This window comes from Struthio camelus, chromosome 22, assembly GCF_040807025.1.
Source record: "Struthio camelus isolate bStrCam1 chromosome 22, bStrCam1.hap1, whole genome shotgun sequence".
Taxonomy (NCBI): Eukaryota; Metazoa; Chordata; class Aves; order Struthioniformes; family Struthionidae; genus Struthio; species Struthio camelus.
The window spans coordinates 7,759,454-7,784,065 of NC_090963.1; the positions used below are offsets into that span (position 1 = coordinate 7,759,454).

At 43.5% G+C, this 24,612-nt stretch overlaps 1 protein-coding gene and 1 long non-coding RNA gene across 6 annotated transcripts in view; one reads left to right on the forward strand and one right to left on the reverse strand.

Annotated features, from left to right (window-relative positions):
• Positions 1–22,348, reverse strand: part of FLI1 (Fli-1 proto-oncogene, ETS transcription factor) — a 96,039-nt gene extending 73,691 nt beyond the window's left edge. For 2 of the 5 annotated variants that reach the window (XM_068916604.1, XM_009680424.2), the window contains exon 1: positions 8,130–8,412. In XM_068916604.1, the coding sequence (XP_068772705.1) occupies positions 8,130–8,147 (18 nt within the window). In that variant the 5' untranslated portion in view covers positions 8,148–8,412. Of the gene's footprint in view, positions 1–8,129; positions 8,413–19,864; positions 19,974–21,988 lie in introns of those variants that run through there. The other 3 variants (XM_009680421.2, XM_009680425.2, XM_009680422.2) reach the window with 3 other exon arrangements.
• On the forward strand, positions 6,651–10,710 carry LOC138061889 (uncharacterized). The gene is made up of 3 exons (XR_011135887.1): positions 6,651–7,576; positions 8,722–8,943; positions 10,324–10,710. It is a non-coding gene; the product is annotated as an uncharacterized lncRNA (long non-coding RNA).
• Positions 22,349–24,612: the final 2,264 nt, after the last annotated feature.

Below are 24,612 nucleotides of genomic sequence, written 5' to 3' on the forward strand. Positions count from 1 at the left end.
TGCAGTATACGTGTAACCGTTCTGGGGAGCATTCCTGCCAGGAGCCTACGTATTGTAGACGCTAAGTTTCAGTCCCAAGTTCAAATACTGAGTATCTTCACACTTACAAGACTGAAAAAAGCCTGTGCAAATCAATGAGATCTCCACACCTGATTATTTGCTTCCTTTGCCAGAACATTAAAAATCCTGTATCGGTACTAGAACGCAGTCTTTGGCCAAAATATTCCTTCTCTGCTTTATTTGGGTGGTCTAGAGCGTGGCTGCAGCCTACTACTCTAAATGTGATTGCATTTCAACAACACAATTCTTGCCTCTCGGCAGTTGGCGATGCAAAACTCAATTAGAGATGAAGAGGGCACTATCACTCTAGGCAGCCTGACTCAGAGACTAGGCAGAAAAAATAAAAGGCAAATGTTCGATGCTAACATTATATGAAGTCCCAAGGAGATTTGGAACAGGAGCAGCAGAGGAGTTACAGTTTCCTTTGTTCTGTTAAAAGGAAAAAGGAAACACATCAGGAAACCAGACTGTGGAGCACAGGAAGTCTCACTTTGGCTGATAAAAAGGAACTGATGTGAGGTTGGTTCAGATGCAGTTATAAGTCAATCAAGCTTGGAACAACAAGAAGAGCTATTCAGAAGAAACCAGAGAGCCAAACTCTGCTTCTACCTATAAAAATGGTATTTTAACCTTTTTAAATCTCTTGCTTATCCATTTTTTAAAAAGAAAGATACTATAAAAAACATTCACCTAAGAATTTTCTCATCATACAAAAGTCGGTTTCCAGAACTCACCACACCTTCCACTGAGACCACCATACCTTACCCCAGTTTCTTTTTTTCACTCATCAGCTAACTTAAAAAAACGTATTCTTGCTGATTTATCTCCTTCCCTCAGATCAAAACCAGCATTAGTTAAGAATGGCAGTTTTTTGCTGAGTGGGAAATCAGTAGATGACTAATTAAAGGCTCTCCTGCCCGTTATGTTATTTTCACTCCCTCTGCATGATTGACAAGCGTGGGCCAACAGGCTAACGTTCAAGGACTGCAGCTTGGTCAAGTTTGGGGGTTTCCTGCACTTTTTTTTTTATGTCCCTTGTACCTTTACAGCCCTGTTTTTGCTTAAGCTCCAGGTTAATCTATGCTGGAAGAAATGGATCAAGAGGTATGTAAATAAACCAGTAGGCTTAGCTATTTCCATGGTGTTTAATACAGAAGACTGTACTGAGCTGTGTTTCTGAACTGCATTTTAGAAAAAAAAAAAAACGAGAAAAGAAAGAATGCTTGATGCACATGAAGAACCAGGGTCCTTTTCGTTACTGCATCATGCCAATGCTGAAGGGAAGCAAAGGCTGAGATTTTTGAAGGATGGCCGTGGGATTTAGCCTTATTTCTCCCAGTTATTTCCAGTGAGAGTTGTATATTCAGGACCCCTTAGCCAGCTTTGCAAATCTTAATCAACATGTTTATATATAGAATCGAAATACTTAAATAAGCACTAGAAAGTGGCCTGGTTTTCAAAGGGAACAGTTACCTTCAAAAACTAGTAAGAATTACAGGCTGCCAGTACCTTTGCAAATCGAGCTGCTTACTTAGTTACACAAATATGCACTTATATGCCTATTTTTAGGGCTCTGACTTCAAAACATGGAAGCAAATCAGAATTAAATACATTAGTGTGTCTCTGGTATCAAATACTGTGGGTTCCTGCTAGGTCATTTTTTCAAAGTTTTGCCTTTGGTACTATTTGTCACTTGAGAAACAAAAGGCTAATCAGGACATACCTAACTGTCTTCAGCAGTAACATACAGTAACATGCATCCCTTTTGTTTGGATCTCTACCTTACAGCTAAAGAAAAATCTTTTTGGTAGCGGGGGTGGGGGAGGAGGGAGGTAACGTTTGTGGCTTTACTACAAGAGGCAGGTTTCTAGATCAGTGTTACTAGCTGTGTAGATACGCATCAGTAATTATGTGGCCTGGGTAATGAGAGGAAGAAAGAAAATAAGTAGTAGTTGCATTAACATTTTGGAGACTTTGATATTTTGAACTCAGTAGACTAGATTCTGCATATTTCGCTGTTTATACCAGTGCAATTCAGATTGACGATAAATTATATTGATCGCCCTGGTGTGTATGATGGCACAGCATGCATGCAGGTTAGCAAAGACCTGGGCCCATAATCAGGCAAATTATTTCCAGAAGAAGGCAGAAATCCACATTTGCATTGTGATATTTTAGCTTGCATTTTCAAAAACACCTATAAATATGCGCTAACAGCCTTGTAAGAAAATGTTTGTTCACTCAGAAAGTGTTCTTAGGCATCACCCATGGAAATGCAGTAAGACTAATAAATTCTTACAACCTGAGAAATGTGCTCCAAATCAGTTCTTTTTACATGCCAGTGCTATATATATTCATTGTGTGCTCATATTCGCATGTGCCTGAGAGCAACAGACACAGCCACTGGAAATAGATCAGTTGTTCAATTCAGAGCAAACCAGCTAAAGAGAATTTTACATATAGGGGAAAAGTTGGCTTCAAACCAAGTTGTAGAACTAAGCTGCATGTTTTAGGCCCATCTCTTCTAGGCAAGGCTAGCCACACATCCATGCACGCTCTAGTACTAACACCATGCTCCTGGAATGCTGGGTGTCTAGCAAACCCACAAATGTCTGGAAATCTAATGTTAAGGCTCCCTTGGCTCCTTTAATTTTCCTGCTTGTGCATGTTTGCACTGAGATGGGACATAGGGTCTTTCATTAAGTGGTCAAGTAAACTCAAGCAGAATGACAAACTTTCATTTTTCAAGGCAATCTATGTGGCGCTGTAGAAATACTTCGCGTGCTGATGTTTCAAGGAGAGGAAAGAATGAAAGATGCCCCGTATTATAAGGTTCTGTGTTCACATGTTCGTGGCCTAGATCTTTCAAAGACGACATGAACTGAAATCAAGAGGAAAGCCTTCTATAAAGACAGGAAGGAGAAATCCGAAGAGAATAACTTTTCTGGTTTCTGCAAAAATTGCTATAAAGGCCATTCTCACGTTAGGAGCATATCTCACCTTATCAGCATGTCATCTAAGACCTCACTTTGAAGTGTGATCTTACTCTTTGCTTCTCTTGATTTCTGTCCCTTTCTCATAATATTCCAATGAGTAATTCTACTCTTTTACATCAAGACTCCAGCAAAACTTTCCTTAGGGTATAGGCTGCAGGGAGTGATAGAACCTGGACCTTTCCCTCATCTCACAGCAGGAGCATCACAGAATTAAATTAAATAACTAAAACAAAAGCATGAAATCCTCAAGACATGCATGCTACTACTCAAAGTGACCACATCCTGTTAGGGTAAAATCCACAGTGGTGGAGAGAAACTATAAAAGGCTCTCAGCACCTCTTTAAAGCCTCCGAATGAAACTCCAAGTGCCTAAAATCTAAGTAGTTGTGCTGTAAGTTGTGTATTAGGCTTGTTTCAGACCACTTTTCCTTCCTATGCCAGGAAAAATTCTAATACAGAGAGGAAGAGCTACTCAGTTCTTATGTATTCGGAAAAGACTCTTTCCCCATGTTTTATTTGTGTAGCAAACAGGAGCTAGTGCTGACTACCTGGAGTCGACAGCACCCAGCACTAAGGCATGATCGTAAGTCCATACCATGGCAAAAGGCATTCATTTGCATACAGGTCTTTGAGGGAAAATGAAGCAGCAAAATAAGTAGCATTATGAAAATATCCCAATTACAAAATGTTCCTAACAGGTTTGTGCCATTGTATATTAGAAAGCTATTCTCCAACAGCAACAGGTGCAAAACCTAAATATGGACTAAGCTATCAGGGAACAAGGAATTTATATCTTGGAAATTTCAGACAGTTTTGTTCAAAACTGCTTTTGAGGGGCAGCACCTTAGAAATACGCCAGTGAACAAACATCTATGCAATTTTTTCAATTAAGATTCTTGCCCTGCGAGTCAATGCCTTTTCGCCAGGAAAGGACATCTCTAAAGGGCCAAAGCCAGGGCAATTTAAAAATGGCCAAACAGACATTCAAACTTGCTCAAAAAGGAAACATATTCTTAGTTCGAGATCTGGATGGCCAAGTTTCAGGACGAGAGCAAACGCCTACAGTTCACAGATGACAAGAAACAGTGATTGCAATTCAAACCCTCCCCACCCTTTGCTATAGTAACACCAACATACAAGTTGTCTTCTCGTGGAAACTAAAAGAGACGTGCATGGTTGTCATCTACTTGGGTAATGCAGAACTTTCATCATATGTCCTTTAAATGGTCTAACTCTCTCTTATGCCCATACTATAAGGATCAACATATTTTCACAGAACAAAAGCAACAGTCACATCCAATACGCTTTTTTACTAACAGTCAGGTTTTAGCAAGTATATTTACTTTAGCAAGTATATCTTGTCCACATGTAAGGTGGAGCTGAAACAGTTAACAAGTTTGAAGCCACACGGTGTGTTACTGGGAAGAAGTCCATGCATGGGCATCTTGTTGACATTAGAGGTGCCCTGCTTTGATTTAATTTGAGGCAATAAAAACCAAAACCCCCAAAACACAATATGAATTAAGTCAGAGGAGGATGTTAACCCAAATAAGATATGGATTGAAGTATTTGGATGCGCAAAATAGAAGTGTTATAGATTGTTTAAAATTAGTCCAAACAGAAGCCATCCTCAGTTTCATTGGCTCCCAATCATCTTCTGCAAAGGTTGTTCACCGAATATAAACAGAATATGGAAATGAATTAATAAAGAATGAATTAATACTTTTTTCTCCATAAAAAACCTTAAAGCACTATTCTAGAGGTCGCTTTTCAAACCAGCCAATCCAACCCCCAAATTAGGTATTAAATAGATTATTTGAAGAATGCAGCAAAAATTGCTACCCACCACCTCAGTAATTAATTTAAATCCCCTTAAGATAAATAATTATTTGTGAAGGAAAAAAGATGCATTCTAGTCCTGATGCTTTGGCTCAGCAATACTGCATGTGACATAAGTCAGTGCACGATAGCAAAAAATGTCTTCAAGTCCTGTGCTGATCCTGCTGATCCTGTAATAATTCTATATATGCATTCCCTGAGCTCTGTGTTAAAGAACTGTGATGACAACTTCAATTCACACTTGCATGCAATGTCCACAGAGGAAGCAAATGTAGCCCAGGATCATCCTGACCACATCTGCGCTCCGACCACGCTCCCTTTCCCCAGTACTGCAGCAGCACGTGACCGTGAGCCCTTAGGACAGCTCAAGGCTACAGAATTAATTACCCCTTACCTAAGAAGTTACCCTGCATTTAGGCAGGTTTACAGTTAAATTATTCCATGTCAGCAAAGCCAGCCATCAGAGAGTCTGTCATCAGAACTCTTTCTGAATGGCGCAATAAGATAAAGAGGAAGGTACAAGTCCAATATTGGGGACTGCAGGGTGAAGGGAGATATTTTTATAGTAGACTGGACTCCCATTGTACTCTGAATTTTACAGCGTATTTCCCTCCTGCATCAGGCAAGTGTGCAATTAAAATCTTTTACTCAATTAAAACAATTAGTCTGTGGAATAGTTTTGCATAGGACTTGGAAGAACAGTCACTTGTGTTATTTCAATTGCTCAAAAAGACAGAGTAGAAAACAGTTCTGTGTTTCTTCTCAAAGAAGACAGTCACCTGGAAGATGTACCCCTCTCCCACTTCTATTCTGAGCTCCATAGCACTTATCTTCTATAAAGGCAGGTACATTTCTGAGTTTCTGGAGGGAAGCACTGCTTGATCATTAGAGTTATTTTCTCCTTTTTTTTTTTTTTTTTTTGGGGGGGGGGCTCTCCAATCACCTCTGTGTATCTTTCTGCCATATTATTTCCCAATTCAAATGCACGGTTTGAGAGAAAACAACACATACAAACTTCAGGCAAACAGATCCAGGAGTAAGATTGCTTTTAAATTGCTTTCCCCTGGATACAGTACAGGTTTGCTTTAGCATGTCCTAGAATTTAGAAAACCTACCCTAAAGCACAGGTTAAATATAGAGCTCAACACATTAGAAACATTTAAGCATCTCTAGCCACATCCTCTCCCGTTGCCCTTCACCTAAGACAAACCAAGCAAGGTGGCCTAACCTCTTCCTTTTAGTGGTAAACTGCAGCAAATTTATCAACGCATGGGGCTAAGACTCATTGGGAACCCACTCTTTCTCCCTGGTAATAAAATTTGCAAGAAACCTTATATAATCCTGAGCGCACTGCAGGAGAAGCTTTCAACCAGTGATCTAACTGCACATTACAGAAAAGAGTAAGTTATAGAAGGAGGTAAACGAGTCATGGGGACCGGCAGCAGCTTGCTTATGATCCTGGAATTTCTCAGTAAGGAAACCCAAGATGAGACTCTGGGGTGTCTGGATCCTGTGTCTCTTAGCTCAAACAGCCAAATTATTTCTGGATTACAAGAGAAGTGGGAAAATATAACCAAAGGCTGCAAAGCAGTGAGCGGGCAGATCCAGGAGTCAGGGTAGTGACCTGGGATGTGGGTGAGTTCCTCCTTTTGCCACAGCCTGGCCAACGTGACTGTAGGCCCAGTTGCTATGTGTTGCAGTTCCTCATCTCCAAATCGGGGGGGGGGGGGGGGGGCAGGGGGGAACAGCAATAATACTTTGCAACATAGGGTGACTGAGGAGAGGAGGAGCTCCCAGTAGGCACCATGAGCTACGTGGGTCATGTGAATACTCTAGTAGCTTTCTGAGGATGGTGCAGGGGGCTTGTGGCCTGCTCAGAAAAGCAAGTCTGTTTGTGCACTGCAGCAAGTGTACAGATGGGAAATTTCTGCGCTTTTGCGATACAGTATTTAGGGCTCCACAAATCAAAGAGGGTTGTAATGCACTAAGCATATTCTGAATGAGGCCTGGGTTACTTTTGCTACAGAACTGAGGAGGTGGTAGGGGAGACGTGTCTTATTCCTGCCATACCTCCCAAATTTTGTATTTTCAGTGCTCTCGCTTTCTCTCGCCTCCTTTCTGACTTTCCCCTTTTCAATCCCTCTTTCTTTCCTCTTTTCATTTCTTCTTCTTGCCCATCTCCTCCCCCCACCCTCCCCTTTTTGGAGGCCCTTCCAAACAGTGCACTTGTCACAAACAGCAATCTAAGGGAGAAAGTTTCAGTTCCTGCCAGTTTGCAGCTTCTTTCTCCCCAGGTCAGCAAAAAGGGGAAAAAAAGAGAGAGAGAGAGAGAGAGAGAGAGACTTTTAAGAGATCAACACCCCACCCAAGCGATAGGCATCTTTCGAAATCCTCCAACCCAAACACACCCACAGCGTCTCTCGCTTCTAGGCTGGTCTGTTCGAGCTGCTTCTGTGCTAGAGTGCTCCCTCAAGAAGAGCCCATAAGAATTGCACAAGGGTCCCCAAAAGCAGGCAAGCCAAGCCTCTGCTGCCTAGGCTTTGAGAAAAAGCATAAGCCACCTCAAGGGGCTTGGACAAGGCTTACTTTATCCTTGCAAAGCGCAAGTTTGACGGGGGAAAAGGAGGGGGAACCGTTCTCCAAGTCACAGCAGCGTCCCCGCTTGCTCAAGGCCACCAGAGGTTGGTTATGTTCGTGGTTTTTTGCCACACTCTTTGCTTCCCCTTCCCCCCTGCCTCGTCCCAAGCTAGGGTGATGTTTCTCCTCCAAACCGCCCCGTCCCTCGCTCTCCCCCCAAAAACTGCTAGAGGAAACGCACGGGCGACCATCAGCAGCGGCGCTGCGTGTCAGGCGGGGAAATCAGAGCCGGCTGACATCTAAGCGCCGGGGGCACACATCTGGGGCCGGCTCGGAGCCACTCGCGCCCCCCCGGCTCGCCGCCGGCCCGAGCCGGCCCCCCGGCGCGGCGCCGCGGGGCAGGAGCTGTCACTGCCTCCCCGGCGCGGCTCCCCCGGGCCCCCCCGCAGCCGCCTGCGGCCCCTCGCCGGGCCGCAGCCCCCGCAAACGCCCGGCGGGCGCCGAGCACCGGGCAGGGCGAGGGGAGAGGTGCCCCGCCAGGAGGCGGCGGCGGAGGAGGAGGAGAGGGCGGCCGCGCCGGGCCGGAGGGACGGAGCCGGACGACCGGCGCCCCGGGGCCCCCGGGCGCGAGCTGCCGGCCCCTCCTGCCCCGCTTACCTTAATAGTGCCGTCCATCTAGAAAAATTTCCAGCCGCTGCCAGCAATATTCCACACATTGACCCGGTTTAGCCTGCAACCGAAGCCTCCTGAAGTTCTTATCCTTCTCTCTCTTTCACTTTTCTCTCTGTCCTTCCAGTGATTTTACTTTTCTGCCTTTATCCCCTCTCTCTCCCTCCCTCTCTCTCTCTGTCTCTCTTTTTTTAACTTTGGTTGTTGCAGCAGAGCGAAAAAGAGACAGTTAACCGGATGAAACGTTTTTTTCTGCTAATTTTGGGAAGTGAAGTCACTCGAGGAGGAAACTTTCGTCTCTCCACTGGTCCTGCCTTCTTGATCAAAATATATATATATTTTACATACAGGATATTTGCTCCATTTAGATAAGAAGGGGCAGAACAATAGCTACCTCTGTCAGCTCTTGTTTGTCGCTAGCGCAGCCAGTCCAATGGAGACCTTGCCTTGCACCCCAGACTGTATTACCGAGCTCTGTGTGTCATCCCACAGTTTAGTTTAACATGTTTTTTGCAATTTTTTTTTCTTTTGGCTGGAGCAACTTTAGCCTGACTCACTGAATTTCCGTCTCTTCCCACAGATTTTTTTATTAATGCGTTTTCCAGTCACAGGCGAAATGAAGGGGAGAAAACCGTAAATACAATTCAGTCGGAGCACGCAGAGAGAAGGGGGGAAAAAAAAGACTGAGGATTAAAACGTTGCATTTAAAACATACTGCGGCCCCTTTCCTTCACGCCTTTCTCAGGCAGGGCTCCCGGCGAGGAGCGTGAGACTGGAGTCCAGTCCCTGCCAGAAAGGAGCGGTAAGTGTAATAATGCAAGACAGACAAAAAGCCAGCTCAAGTCAAAGATGTCAAGTGCTTTCTTACGCTCGCAGATGCAGTGTTTGCTGACTTTCCTACCAAAGGAACCAGCCGTTCCCCGTCGTTTTCAAAGAAACATCGGGTTTGGGGAGGGCGGGGGGGGGGGGGGCGGGGAGGGAGAAAGCGTTACTTCTTAAATACTCTTATAAGAAAAAAATAAATGTTCAAAGCCTAGCAAGCTCGAGTAGGTGGTGGTTTTAGGAGGGAACAAAAACAAAACAAACGACGCTACCAATTAAACACACGCTGAAAATGGTGCTGCGGGAAAGTGGAGGCGCTTTTCCTTAGGGCCACTTTCATCCCTTTTCCCTTTCCCTCACTCCCAGTCATTTCAAGCCGTGCGATATCGGGGACTGAATCAAAGATACTGAAATCAATGGAAGTCGATCCGTTTCACTTAAGGGGCTAGGAGCACCTTCCCCAGCCTCCCCTCACAACGCAGTTTTCTCGCTAAGCTGTTAAAAACCCCACTGCGCCGCAAAAGGCTTTATAAGTTGAAAAATGACAAAAATTTACAATAATTGTCAGATCAGCTGAAATTTCAGTTCCCGGATGCTGTGTCAGAGTGGGCACTGCAGTAAAACCAAACCAAAACACCAGCCCTTAAATCTCATTTTAGACCTGGCAAGGCACTGACATGAAATTCTCCTCTTTCATTCAAACGAGAGCCATCACCAGAAAAGAAACGCGCTTTCCTTTCCTTTTTTTCTTTTTTCTTTTTTCTTTCCCCCCCCCCCCCCCGGGAAAGAATGAAACTCTCCAAACACCCCAAGGAGACAATACCCGCCTGTCCTGCTAACCCGCTCCACTTCCCCCCCTTGCAAAAATAACAAGCAGCGAGCAGCGGAACACATCATGCAACACTTTGGGCGTCCTTTATTCCCCACTTCTGCAAACTGCTGCAGCCCCAGGAAAATAGCAGAGGTTGTAAGGGAGGGTGAAGCCAAGAAAGAAAGTGTCAAAGTAGGAGGACACTCCTGAACGTCAGATCTCTCTGTGGAGGGGATTACCTTGTCCAGTGCCAGTTGTGTCCAGTCTTTTTGTTTCCCCCCTGTCTTTAGTCCAACCACAGGGGGAAAAAAAAATCAAAATTATATCCAAAGTTACTCTGCACCCGCCCCTTCCAAAAGGGAAATACAATAATGCCACTAGTGTTTCTACTCGGCTGCGGCAGAGATGCCTTATTAATACTTTATTTCTCCAAGACCGAAGCTGGCAGGAGAGAGCTGTAGATCCCCCTTGCCCCTCCCTCCCTCCCTTCCTCCCTCCCCCCTCCTCTGAAATTAGCCTCATCAATTCAGCTACAATTTTTGCGTTCAGATGCAGACACGGGACTGAACGTGACCAGACCTGGAGCTTTGGGCTTGCTGCTTGCCAGCGACGGAGGCCGTCTGCAGGCAGGAGGTGAAGGGGAGGGGGAGCCGAGGGGACAGCCCGGCCGCCTGGCCTCGCCCCCACCCCCGTCCTCTGCCGGCTGCTTTACAATCCAGGGGTCTGCGCCGGGGTCCCCGGAGAGCAGCACATCTGGATGCTGCTAGCGGGGTCAGCTCCCCCCTTTGCCTAGGGCCACAAGAACTGGAGTTCAATTAAAAGAAATCGTGGTTAACCCTTTGCTTTCCTCGCTGCTCTCTTTCATTCTCTTTCTCCCCGCTCTCTTCCCCCGCCCGTCCCCGCTCCCGTCTCCACTCCCCCTTCAGTGTTACCACATGGCAGGCTGCAGCAACCAGAAAAGCAAGAGGTTAGGGGAAGAGTGAAACGCATCCTTTCAAAACCCAAATGGTTTCCTCTCTAGACAACGTGCTCTACCAACCTCCGAACAACAACGGGGGTGGGGGGTGAGGGAAAGGACAGGCTGAGGAGCTAAACCACGAAAGGAAAGGAAAAAAAAAAAAAACTGGAAAGAGCCTCTGTCATCTACGGACCTCACAGAGCATTTCGTTTTAGGCTGCATGATCGACAGGTCTTGGCTGGGCTGGGGAGTGACGAGGAGCTGAGAACGGCAGGGAGAAATCACCTGGGAACGGACCCAGCGGATCGAGGGGAGCCCAACACTTGCAGAGCACCAACTCCCCATCCCGGCAGGAAGAGGCAAGCGAGTCCAGCACTCGCAGTGGGTCCCCAGGGCTCTTAAAGACTGGAAGACGTCAAACAGACGCCCCCCTCCACACACATACACTTAGAGATATTTTAGGAACCTAATTCTACATTTTATTGCCAGATGGGCACCGTGATCAGAAGAGCTTATTTTCTCTGTCTGAGGATGACTCAAAAAGCCTGTTTGGGTTACACTGGACCCGTCACGGATGTTCCGTGCTTTACCTCTGGTCCCTGTGTTTGGTCTAAAATCAGATTTGCGAAAAGTCCAAGAGATAAGGTAATGAGCGAAGTTGTTAAACATTATAGCAGACAAGCTGAACAATCTATTATTTTCCTCCCAAATAATGTAACAATAGAACCTTTACTTCATCTTTTTTTTTCTTCAAAAAAAAATTGAAGTTATCTCAAATTTTTTGGAAAAGGCTGGAATATTCATAAACTTCGTGCGCCAAGTTCTGAATCATCCTAGGTGATTGTTCAGTGTCTTTTACATTTAACTGTTTGGTAGGAAGGGTGCAAAGGCAGGCGGCTCGCGTTCAGAGGAGCGCGAAGCCATCTCAGGGCAGAATGTGCGAGCACAATGCTGATAAATGTGCGCGACTTTTAATCCGATGCTCAATTTTTGGATGCATGTGTATGTACAGTAAAGGCATTATGATCTGTTTAATGTGGTTACCACCGGACATCTGGAAAATCATTTGATCTTGGCAAGCACGGAAGATTTCAAATGCTTACATCGGGACAGGCTGGTAGAAATCAGTTGCTCATCAATTATTATTTTTTTAACTGCACTTATGAATGAAACGAAATTCTCGTCCAGAGTTTTTAATTAGTTCAATACTGATCAAAACACTTGGCATTTCCCCACCTCACCTCTTCTCTTCACCCTTTAGCTGAATGACAGCGAGTGCATCTGCACACACAGAAGGTGAAAACGTCATTTTTGGGGTAATCCAGTTGAAATTAAGGACACATTGGATGGAATTTGGCCCAAGACCATTTCCCATGTAGTATTAAAGGAGTTAACCCCTCAGTGTAGTTCAATGCCAATCTTTCGTGGGAGTACATACTCAAAAGATTTGGGGTTTTTTTGTCTCTAATGCACACGGGATTAGCAGTCACAATTTCATAATTTAAAATGTCAATTTATTCTATAGAAATAAATATAATGAAACATTCTCGGGTCTCAGTTGGAGGTCACAAATATTCTTTTTGGAGGACGGGAAGGAGGATTGGCTTACTCCACTGTATCTCTTATCAGGACAGTGTCAGCTGAACGCTAGTTAATACCCTCGCCTAGGTCTGCCGCTTTGAACTAGCGTGGTAAATACTAGAGTAGCCCCCAAAAAACAGCAGCCCCACCCTGACCTGGTCACTAGAAAGCGGCTCATTTCCCACTATCAACCCATCAACTGTGACAAAGTTTCCTCTTCTTAAACTAGCTCTGTCTCTCTCTATGTGTGTTTTTATTCCCTACGCTAGGTATATTGTGTGTATATATATATATTACTTTGTATATATAATATTCTCTATAAATGTATTTATAATGTTTACCACCGTGCTTTTCCTGGAGCTGTATTTGCAGAAGGCCAGGGTCTATTCTGCTGCAGCCTTTACTAGACAGAAAGTCCCCACCAGCTTCAGTGAATGTTTAAAATTTCCGGGTCTGAGTTTCCTCTGGCATTGACTTCGTTGCAAAATGAAAAACGCAACGTGTTTTGTTTATTTCTAAACCCACTTTCTTACAAGACAAAAAGCCCAAACTACAACCCTGGGACTTGATCCCCAGAAACGAATCCCAATTTAGATTAAACTAATAGGGCAAACCTCTGCTTTTCAGTTACAGTAATAAAGGGGGATCAGTTGAGTTTTCCAAGCGTATAACTGAAGGATCGGGTACCTCCTACCTCACATCTCTTGGTCTACAAGAACAGCTCATGGGATTTGGGAACTAGCAGCCAGAAAGTTATTCACTAATAATCACTATTAAGTAAAATGCGTCTTAGAAGTGGAGAAGATGCAGGTAGCTTTGAAGCTGCAGAGCAATTCTGTGAAGAGTGGGTAAGCAGCGTCCTGGATAGTTTTATTTTGAGCTTCATGTCCCAGTAAAACAGCCCCCGCCCTCCCTTCCTCCCCCATCCCGCAATTATTGAAAAGCTAAGCACAAAAAAACAAAAATACTGAAGGCCAAAAAAACAGGCTGCAGTGCACTAGCTCCAAACGTCTGGCCCCTCGCTTGAGGCCATAATTAATTTGAGATTTATTTTTATTGGAGAACCCAGTCTCGTCTGACCTTAGCCAAACAAGACTTCAGCTAGACCCTTGATGCGCTTGAATGGAACAGAATATTTCTCTCTAACTTCTCTTCAGGCGTCCGTGCCTGCTTTGAATTTGTTCCTCAGACTTCATATATTTGGAGATTTGCAGGAAAGATTTAAAGCATTTTTCCCCCTTAGCATTCACTTTCTTTTCCTTTCCTTTTTGCTCCCCCTTTCCCTCCACACCTCCTCTCTTTCACGGGGCTAGGAGAGCATACGGAAGGCTGACATAGAAAATACATCGGAACTAGCATATTGATGGAGGGACGTTTTTCTGCAAATTGTGAAAGAATAAAGCCATTAGAAGGTCATAGAGTTAGGGAGAGGAGGCTGGTTGCTTGAATTCTGGTTGCTGTAAAGGCAGAAGTCACCGAATGTAAAAGCTTGTCCCTTGCGCCTGAGAGCCTGTTTTATTTTAAAAAGTTTCGACATGCTACATTTCCACCTTCCCAAGTTAAATTCAAATCGCATCTTGAAGGCAAAGCAAGGAAGAAATAATGCCAGTTCTTCGCTGCGCAGTACTTGCATTGAGCACGGGTAAGAGTTGGGCAGGGTTCGCTGGATCCCGGGAAGTGGAAGGGGATTTTAAGAAGCTAAAATAGAAACGTAGGTGCAAACAAGAATGAAATCCTTTAGTACCAAGTTGTCAGAACGCATTAATCAAAGGCTTGCAAGTCTAACGACTTAGCAGCATTTATTCCTCAAGAAATGACTGTTCAAAAAAATGAACGATTTGGTATATACGTATGTGAATCAGTACTAAGTCTGAGCGTGACATAAAAGTTCATGCCAGCGCCCATGCTCCAAGCTTGGGCGTTGCTCACAACTGTCCACTCTACCCCGTCGATAAAACTACTGCAATTCTCAGCTTCCTTAGAGAAACCTGCTCCCATCCTCCCGAAGCTAGGTGGGAGGAACTGAAATTCTGCTGGAAGCCAGTGATTGCGAACAATTCTGCAGAAATGGATAACCCTCTAAAGGATACTCTCAGTAGGAGCAATGCTGCCTGAATTGGAAAAATTCAGTCCATGAAGCCTTTAACTTTCTCCTTGCTGCGAGACTAAGGCTCCCTAGCTGTTCTAAAGAGCGCTTCTGCCTGCTCCACACAACTGCGTTTCCAGCATGCATGTGTCCCTGAACACCTGTAGGATGCGTTCCTCTGTCAGGCTGACCGGTAGACACGTCCCTCAGTTGTGATTTCCCCTCAGATGATTCATTAGGCATGATCTGCATTGCGAGATTTCTGCTGCAAAAAAATAAAAGAATGGAATATTCTTTCCTTGCAACCTGTCCCCGGGGCAGCCTCTGGCTGCTGCTGTAGAGCGGGAATGATAACGTGTCCGTGTTAGGGTTTGTCAGTAGCCTTCATACTTCCCTCTCCAAAGAAAATCTTCCTGTTTTGTTCCTCACCAAAAAAAAAAAAATCTTTCTTTAGGGCTTCTGTGAACTTTCCAGGCAGAGTGAAAGCAAGAACAAACCAAATATTGTTTCCAGCCACCCAGACTATTTTGCCTCCATGAATATGCTTCTTTGTACAGTACCACAAACATTATGGCTGCATGAAATCCATTTTTAAAGCGAGAACTGTGCTTGCGCGGTGGTTCCTTCCTCGCATCTTTTGGAGACCAGAGTAAAGTCCGTCTTCATGCCCGTTCAAAGGTCTGGCCTGGAGACCATTTTCTGCTCAAGCCCGCGAGGGGAATATACCCAGTTGCTTTGCGTCTCTTTCCCCAAACCGGCCAAGGGGTCGGAGTGGGAAGCAAGCAGCCTTGCCTCCCTCAGGAGCGCTGCTCTGCGCAGATGTTACAAAACAAACCAAGGTCGAAGGCGTCCCAACGCGCCTGACCTGAGCTGCTTCTTGCGAACTGGCTAAAATTTGCCTTATCGGGTGACTGTTTAAATACTCTCCTCAGGCGAGAAGGTGGTGAGAAGGGGAAAGCAGAGGTAACTCCCGGATATCAAGCTCCAAATTGACGGGGCTCCCAATTCAGCCACACGCGAGAGTTCAATTATTAGGGATCAAACCAAAAGCGCCAGCCCAGGGGCATCCAGTGTTTTGATCCTTGCCGCGGCAAGAAAGACACCGCCCGTAAGGTTCACCCTTTGCGGGGGGAAGCGCAACGGCCCAGCCCAGCTGGGAAGGAGAGCCTGCAGTGGCGAAGCGCCCTTGCCAATTCGGAAGGTGCGAAGGGAGAGTCCTCCCCACTCCAGCAGCACTTCGCAGATACTAAAGGGCAGACGGGGCCATTACCACCCTCTTGTTGCCCTCCTCTCCGACACAGGCCAAGGAACTTTGCCCAGCGAGGAGGCTTGCCTCCGGCTCGCACGGCTGGTACCGAGGAAGGAGCTCGGGGCAGAGCAGCGCCGCGCCGGGAGGAGGGGGCTCGGCCGCGGGCCGGGGCCGCGCCGCGGGTTGCCAACGCCGCCAGCCGGGAGGCCTGAGCCGCGCTTGCGAGCTGGGGAAGCGAAAGCAGAAGCGGCGACTTTTCTGTGCAAGGAGCGGAGCGATAGAAAAGATGAGCGTGTTTGGATGCTGCTGCTGCAGGGCATGAGAAAAGCACTGGTGAATGACACCCCCCTCCCCAATTATTCTTGTACTGCACTTACACACACACTAAACCACAAACTGCCAGTGCAGGGAGGGGAGTGAAGACTGCTGTGGCAATGGTAATAATTAAAAATTTAGTATTCAGAGGTCATGTTGCTTTGCTTATAAGCCCTAATTCTTTCCATATCCCTACAGTCAGGATTCCAGTGCTGTCTTTTAAAATTTAATTTCCCAATTATATTACATGTTTCATTCTCTAAAGTTAAATACTTATGTTTAGATGAGATTAGCACCCTCTGATAGACTGCAAATTATTAAGTACTTGCAGATCAGTAAGTCCCATTATGGTATAAAAGATACAAATACATTATTAAGTGTGTAAAATAAAACAGTAAGGACCATAATTAATTTGTAATATTTATGATTTCCTACAGCTCTGTTGCGGTAAGGCCAATACAAGAAGTGTGTATGAGAGGAGAATGAGTAGTCCTGTCATGCGGTTATATAGGACCTTTTAACAGACAGATACCGTTACATATGTTCTATCTGATTGTGATGTAAATCAAGGTTACAACACTGAGAAGCTGAACTTTGCCGGTATGACTCAACATAAACTATTCTTGTTAAAACAGACCATTTTAAAATTCAAATCTTCCTCTTCTTCCTCCTTCTCTAACTTCTTAGCCCCGCCCCACCCCTCCCTTTTGCATTTTGAAAGGCATGAGTAGAAAGCCAGTGTGGCCTGAAGATGGTCATAGTCAGGCTCTTTTGTACCCCAGGGGTAGGACAGCAAATTTATTCCTCCTAGGACCGTCCATGAAACACCCCGATAGCAAACTCTTCTCAGATACAACACATAGAGATGGGTAATTTTTCTGCACAATGCAGAGAATAAGCTCTTAACCTAAAGCTTACGTACATGATGCATTTGAGGAAGAGGATTTATAGCAGACGTTGATCTCAGTTTTGCTTTTCTTCTGCATAATAGAGCTACTGTACCAGTACTCAGTCAGGATTCCACCAATTTTATTTTAATGAATAATTAAAATCAAAAATTCCTCCCTCCCACAAGATAGGCAAATACATTTTTGCAGAGAAGGAATAGCATGCTTGGAAAAAAAAAAAAAAAAGACCTGGGAGGAGAGAAGGGATTGGAACTCAGAACCTCCTACTTTTTAATATTCTTGTTCATACTGCTTGGGAAGTCCTCAAAGAACAGTGTGGGGAACAGGAAACAAAAGGTAGGAGCTGTCTAAAACTGAATCATGCATGGTCCTTACAGAGCACTTTCATCCATGCTTTAAAGTTGGAGATACTGAGGCAAGGAGAGTTGAAGTGTCTTGCACAGGAACCCCAAGTCCACCCTGGCAGAGCTTGGATCAGTTTCCAAATTTCCTGACTACCTTCCTAGATCACTAGCATCACCTCTTCTACGTATAAGCCAGTTAACAGCCGGAATCACTCTGTGGGCACTTGGTGCATTGGAGTCAGCAGAAGCTTTGTCACCAAAGTTTGGTCTAACCTGTTTGTTTAAGGCTCTGATATTCATGAATGTAAGCATGTTCTTACTTTCACAAACAACTCCACTAAATTGAATGAACTTCCCAGGTACCTTTTTGCACCACTGGGCCCAAACTGCCTGACTTAAACTTTTTAAAGCCTTTGGGAGATATTTCCTTTGTCTTCAAAGGATTTTGGATCAGTTCCTAAGAGACTTCTGTCAAAATCCTGTTGATTTTTTAAAGCACAGGAACAAGTCATTTCCCCAATGACATTGGTGTGAATGAAGCTTTACAGACAAAATACCAGAAGACAAGGTCCTTGCCCAAAATAATGGCCGTTGAGGATGAAGGGTTGTAATAAAAGGCAGAGAGTTCAGCATCATGCAGCTCTCTTATCTCTCCACCACTGAAACACTGGATATAAGTCTAGCCTTAGAATTTCTTCTTAGTTGATAAAACATAGGTTTATGTAAAGAAAACTTTGTCCAAGCGCTTTGTCTGCAGGATTCTACTTAAAGAGAAGGCTGTTCCGATGCAGTTATGGCTTGACGCATTCAATCCTTTTGTGAATGATGAATTATTTAGGCCTGGGTCTTGCTTACACTTAATTCAAAAGGCATTTTTCTACTAACTGCAATGGCAGCTGGATTTAGCCTCACAACAAAAGGCAATGATACCATAATATAGGATGTCAGAGGGCCTTCATCTTTTCATTCTAAACAGAACACATATAAGATCATTTCCCATATATAAGGACACCAAAGGAAAATTAATGCTAAAGCTGGGCACAGACTGCATAACACATTTCTCTACTTGAACTTCTTGTGAATTCGCTTTCATGATATTTGCGTTTCATTTGGTTTCCACTAAGTTTCTGTTCTTCCAGAATCTGGTTCAAAACTATCTGAATTTAATAAACGAAATCTAATCACCAGCATTCCCTGAAACGCTGAGCTATGAGTATGTTTTGGGGGATATTAACTGAACATGGAATCTTGACAATTTCCAGTAGAATTTACTTGAAAAACTTGGTCCCGAGGACTGCGCTAGTTCACCCAATCAGGGAATACAAGTAAAGCCACATGACCTGGGACTCATCCCACGAAGCTTGCATTTCAAGTACTAATACTCCTGACAAACTGTCTGCAAAATGAGCTGCAGCTTAGGGATTATATACAGGAATCATTCAGTGAATCATTTCCAATAATGTGTATGTAACACGAACATCACAATCGGCTCATGGATCATTGACTGAGGGAAAAAGAGAGAGAGACAAAATTCCTGTAATAAATTATTCATTACAAATTATCCACCCAGCTCTAGTTAACACCCTTCTGTGTTTCTTCAGCCTGGGAGAGAAGAGGCTTGTGTTTTAGATTTTCCCTAAGTGCTGTTGCATGCAGGGTTTGCCTTAAACGTGTAACCCAGATGTCTCAGGCTTGGTTTATTTACATTCTTGGGAACTGTTGTGGAAAAAAAAACTATATGATGTCAAATATAATATAGTACTCAATTGAGCTATAAAGGGACAAGGCTGTGCCAACCCTTCTTTGGAATTTGTTTTAATCTTATGGAAAAAGAAAGAGGCAGAAGTGGCCCATCGAAAGACATTGTAAGATTCATTTTTTGCTTAATAAAAAGAAACACAAGCAACTATTCAGAGTACAAGATATAGTAGTACCTGGCATTAGCCATTACCAGTAAGGTTTTTTAAAGTCAGTTTACCTATTGAGTTGTACGGAAGAATTGTTCAAGGTAAACTGTAAGTAACACTGTGAAACAAATCCCAATATTATATACCATAGCCTGATGTGACAAGCAACTGAAAGAGATGTTTTGGTTCAATTCATTACAATTTTTTTTTTTTTGGCGTTAAACCCATTTTGAAATGTACCTGTCAAAAACAGAACTATACACATCATCTTGCATATTGAATCCAGTGGTTGGCTCAGCACAGAAGGAGGGGGATATTAAATGAAATTTAGCTTTGGTTCAAGACTAAACAGTATCTAGGAAATCAGAAAATTGGAAACCAATTTAGGAAACCACTATGATATAATAGTGGTAGCACACCACCACTATCATATTGGTTTCAGCATAATAAACCACTACCATAATATAATTCAGGACACTCACTATAATGCTAGTTACATTATAACCTACCAAACCAAGCATCAATGTATTATAAAAGACAAGACCACTCTAACATACTGTTGGTCCCTAATGATTCAACTTTTGACTCAGCCCAGAACTATACCTGAGATATTTCAGACTCTAACCCAACTCCCCTTGAAGGTAAAGGACATTCTTCTGCTAACTTCAGTGAGAATGGGAACGAGATTTTCAACTAATACACATGACTGTGAATTTTGGAGGATTGAAATTTTTGACATTACCTGTTTAAAGATGCTGTCATGTCTTACCTTGACGTAAGACGAAGTGTCTGGTACAGTCTGAAACATCCTTACTTGTTCAATAGAGATCTTTAAAGGTCCTAAAATTGACCTGAAATTAAAAAAAAATCATATATGTATATACACAAAAGTGAAAAAACAAAGCATTGTTTAAAAAAACAAGGTTAGTGATAAAGCTTAATGAGAAGCGATCAAGCATCTGAGTGTACCCTTTAAAGAAATAACACAGAAAAACGTTCCCCACAATAACTAAATGTCAAGTGATAGACAGGACTTCATAATCAGGGTTTTATTTCTATGTTTTAACAACAGTTTGTTTTTGTTTTTGGGGTCCTCCCCTAGGAAAGAACCTTCTTCACTTTTGACCAGACCAGAGGGAAATGTTTGACATGTGATTAACTGAATTTCTTAGCCAACAATTAAAAGCCAGCAGAAATACTCATGTTTTCATGTCGAGACTAGTTAACCCTATTGACTTTATATCTAAGGGTTTCACTTGGCTGAATGAAGGGCAGTTGCCTTTCGTGACTCATTGAAACCATTCCAAGCCATTAGCCTGCCGGCCTTTATTGATTTAAAGAACCTTTCTCACTAATGATAATTAAACAATAAATTTAAAAAATAGCGAAAGGAAGTATCATTCCAAATAGCAATAAAAAATTCAGAGTTATCAATCTGAGTCCTTTCTGTTTTGGATAGTGCCGTAGCTTTGTCAAACGTAGCTGTGCTTTATCTTAGGCTTGCATCAATGCAGTGCATCTGTTTTCCTGTAGTTATAAGACTCGATGATCTCCCGATGAGCAGGTTTTTTGTGTGCTCCCCCACCCCCGACATGACTGCAAATATTAACAATGGTCGTGAAAAATGTAATGGTGTGTGGGAAAATAAATTTGTAGTCACCACAATATCTGGCACCTTGTTTCTCTATCCGCTTTGCTCAGGATCTTTAGTCCCTCGGAAAGCGCTAACGATTAGCTAACTATAATTACTCCATCGTTAAAACGCGTGAGCCCCCGTCTTAGCATGCAGCTCGTATTTGCAGCTGTTCCGATGCTCCAGTTTTCCCGGGGTAGGAGGGAAGAGTCAGAATTTTATCCAGAACTTGGAGCGGGAAGAAAATGCAATTTAAAAATTATATTACAAAATTAGAAATATGCATAAAGAGTCGCGCACAAGTGGGCAATAGTTGCAATAGTTTTTTGTTCTTTTTTTTTTTTTTTAAAGCTCTTCAGGAAAAGCTGTGGGGTCCTAACCTTGCAGCTAATTCAGTCTATCCATGCATAATACAACACAGACATGCTGGTTAATCATGAAATATCCTCGTTTGGTTAATGAAGAAGTCCAAAGTGCGATGGAGCTGTCTGTCCCCTGCTCTCTCTAGCTGCCACCCCAGCCGCCCTCGCAAGCCCCCGCGGGGAGCACCCTTCCTCGCCCACAGCCTTTCCCAGCGCTCTGCAGCGGCAGGGAAACACCTCTGTGCCTGCAAAGCCAGGGCGACGGGGCTACTCTGAAACATCTGCTGATTTAAAAAAAAAAAATACAGAGAGAGAAAAAGAAAAGAAAGAAAACCCAACAACTCTGGAAAATAAAGTAAGAGTTCTCTATCTGCACGTAACCCCCTTTTATTGATTTTTAAAGCATTTATTACGCGGCCAGCTGGCACAGAAGGGCAACTGATTATAAAATCGACAATGTGTTTCTGATAAGTACAATTCCTTTTTCTGTCGTCCTCCCTCCTAACGCATTCCAGTTTCTTTTGCTTCTGAACTTGCAACGGGGGGTGGGGGTAGACAGAGTTGAGGGACAAGGTAATTTTCCTTAGCCAGTAAATTTTCTGGGGTCAAGGATTCACATATCAATTTCCCCTGCTCCCCTCTTTGCCCCTGATTATCCCCCCTCCACTTACCTCCCCTATATAATTACACATGTCCGTATAAATAAATACATCTGCATATTTGGAGTCAGTCTTAAAAAGTCTGCTGTGGATTATTTATCAATCATATTACCCTGCCAGCATCAGTCCAAACATAAAAGGGCCTCTTAAACTGCTTTTAGATTCACCTCTCGCTTATTCTTGCTATTATTACTATTATTTAAATGACTCACCTTTTACACCCTTTCCCCTCAACCAGTGGAAGACCAGTTTGTAAAGATCCAGATTGAGACCAAAAATAAAATTCCCCACCAGTTCTGGATTACTACCCTGCCGCTGCAGTTTTGCAAAGGAGAGATTAAACTTGTTAGATCCAAAGCAGCGCTGAAGTTAAAATTCCCAGCCCATCCAGACAGGCTGCATCAACCAGGCATTTCCTCAGGGGGCTTCTGTAATGCTCGCAGCTCGAGTACGTGCTTTTCTTTCCCTCTCTTCTATGCTCTCTACTTTTCATTTGATTTCCGTTTTCCCCTTATCAATATTTCGGCTGCGCCCTCAGATTAATCATTATGTGACATCTTCGCTCGAAGAGCCTGCCTTACGCTACTTGCGACTTTAAAGAACAACAACAAAAAAAATTCACAACTTTCTTAAAAAAATATCACTGAGGAGTCAAGCCGAAAAGAGACGCTGAGTGGAGCTCAAGTGCTACTTTAAATCCCCTTTTTAAATAAGGAAGTTTCAAATATCCGTTTTTAAATCATCGTTCCTTACTTTGAGCTTTTTTTTTTTTCTCTGACTCTTACCTTGAAAATAGTTAACCCATTTCCCCCTGAAGCAGATCTGAAAATACTACACACCACACTCACCGAGTTTTGCAGATGCAGACGGCTAGAAAAGCGAGATGAAATAGTCTCAAAACTATTCTCTCTGTTGGACCAAGAATTTAGCCATTCTCTCTGCAAGCCAAAACCTCCAGATCGTTTTAGCTATTTAATAATACCCTACTAGATAGTAACACATTTAGGGAGGGGAAAAAAAAAACATCTTCAATTCAGGGATAATTTCTTCCAACGGGATCACATTTCTGGTGTGTACTGTTATCTCAGAAGGGTTAGCAGATATAATATTTCGCACTAACCTGGGGAAAGAAACGCACAGGGATTTTAGTAAGACATCAATTCTAAATGTAACCCTCATAAGGGTTACCAAAACTATTTGGAAAATGTCCTTCCACTCTCTATTCTGTTTCTCTCTTTCCCGGCTTTGCCCCAAATTCCAACATATTGAAACATTTTTCTCCTTAATAAGAGGAACATATAAAGTGAAGGGGTGAAAGGGCAACTTGGGAGCCGTGCCTAGAGCTCCGAACACAATTTACTCGCTGGTAGACGAGGCGTTTAGCATTCCTCCCAATTTCCAAGGAAAACAGACTCAGACCTGTACCTAGTGACCAGAGACCTCGCCAGAGCCACTTTTTAATATAGAAATTCTTCGGATTCCTTGTTATTATTGTTGTTAAGAGAGAGTTTCCTAGACCAGGTAAGCGTCAGGGTTTTTAAGAGGAAGATCTCAGGAAGATAACTTCCGATGGAAGGAAAATGAGAGTTCAAAGCGACAGGAGGAACTTGCGAGGTGCTCAGGAGAGAAGGCTCTCCCTTTCGGGGATCGAAAATACCGGCTGAAGAAAACCCAGCGTTTTCATTTTTAAAGGGCTTTAAAAAATCGCATGCATCAAAGTTAAAGCTGCTGTTTCCAAGCCTTAATCTCATTATTCTGTGGGGACGTGAATACCTCTTTCTGCACACACACACAACCGAGCTAACTAGCGAATGAATCAGATCACATTTCAAAGTCATTTCTCATTCTTTTCTCACGTTTCCACGTGTGAATTACACAAAACACGTAGCTGAAGAGGAACCCCGAGGGCTTACTATTTTGTTAACAAAACCTTCTCCCTATTATTTTTGTTGAGAGGGTGCTAACAAACATTTGCATCTCTTACCGTACGTTTTCCTGTCAGTTTCCTTTTATTTTTAAGCAAACGTACCCAAAATCGCAGCCTAGTTCCGTCAGAGATATATACAGGGCACTATTGAGCGCACACACCTAATAAGTTGCAATGAAATAAACTTTAAAGGCTGGTGTTAACAAAAAGCTAGGACATAAAGAACTTAGAAGTTCAGGGAAAATACTTCCCCTGAATCCAGAGCTGTGTTCACTACCTCTTGTAATCAAACCCCACAGTTGAGTCGAGAAACCCATGTGGCTAGTTGCAGTCATCTTGGGAGCTTTACTAGCCCAAAAGAAAATTGCTGGCAAATTGGAAACAGCTGCAGCATTGAAGAAGGAGGGGGGAGAACACCCCCCCCCCCAGCCCCTGAGCAGAGAAAGTTACAGAAGTTTTGTTTACACAAATAGCTTCAATGCAGACATGACATTTCAAGTTTTCATCAACAAACTGTAGGTGACTTGAATGTAAGCAACATTTCAACATCCATCATTGGCAGTGATTTTTTAAAGATGCCTATGAAATCTCTCCCTCTCACACATGCACACTTCCAGTTCACTTTTGTGGCAGCTGCTCTCGCCTGTGCCTATGCCCCCTTTAACAGGGTGCTAGCAACACAAACAGTGACTTAAAACCCACAAAGAATTTTATCCAAGGGGGGGAACCTGACAAGTGCTCAATTCTCATAAGCCTGTTGGACAATTGTTAGAACAAATGAAACGGTGGAAAAGCTCAGAGTCCTGCAAAATGTGCTCTTTTCATGTTTTCTATTTATTAGATACGTTAAGAGAAAACAGACTCATATGAGTCCCAAATGTAGGCAGAGTATTAAAAGAGGCATGTGTA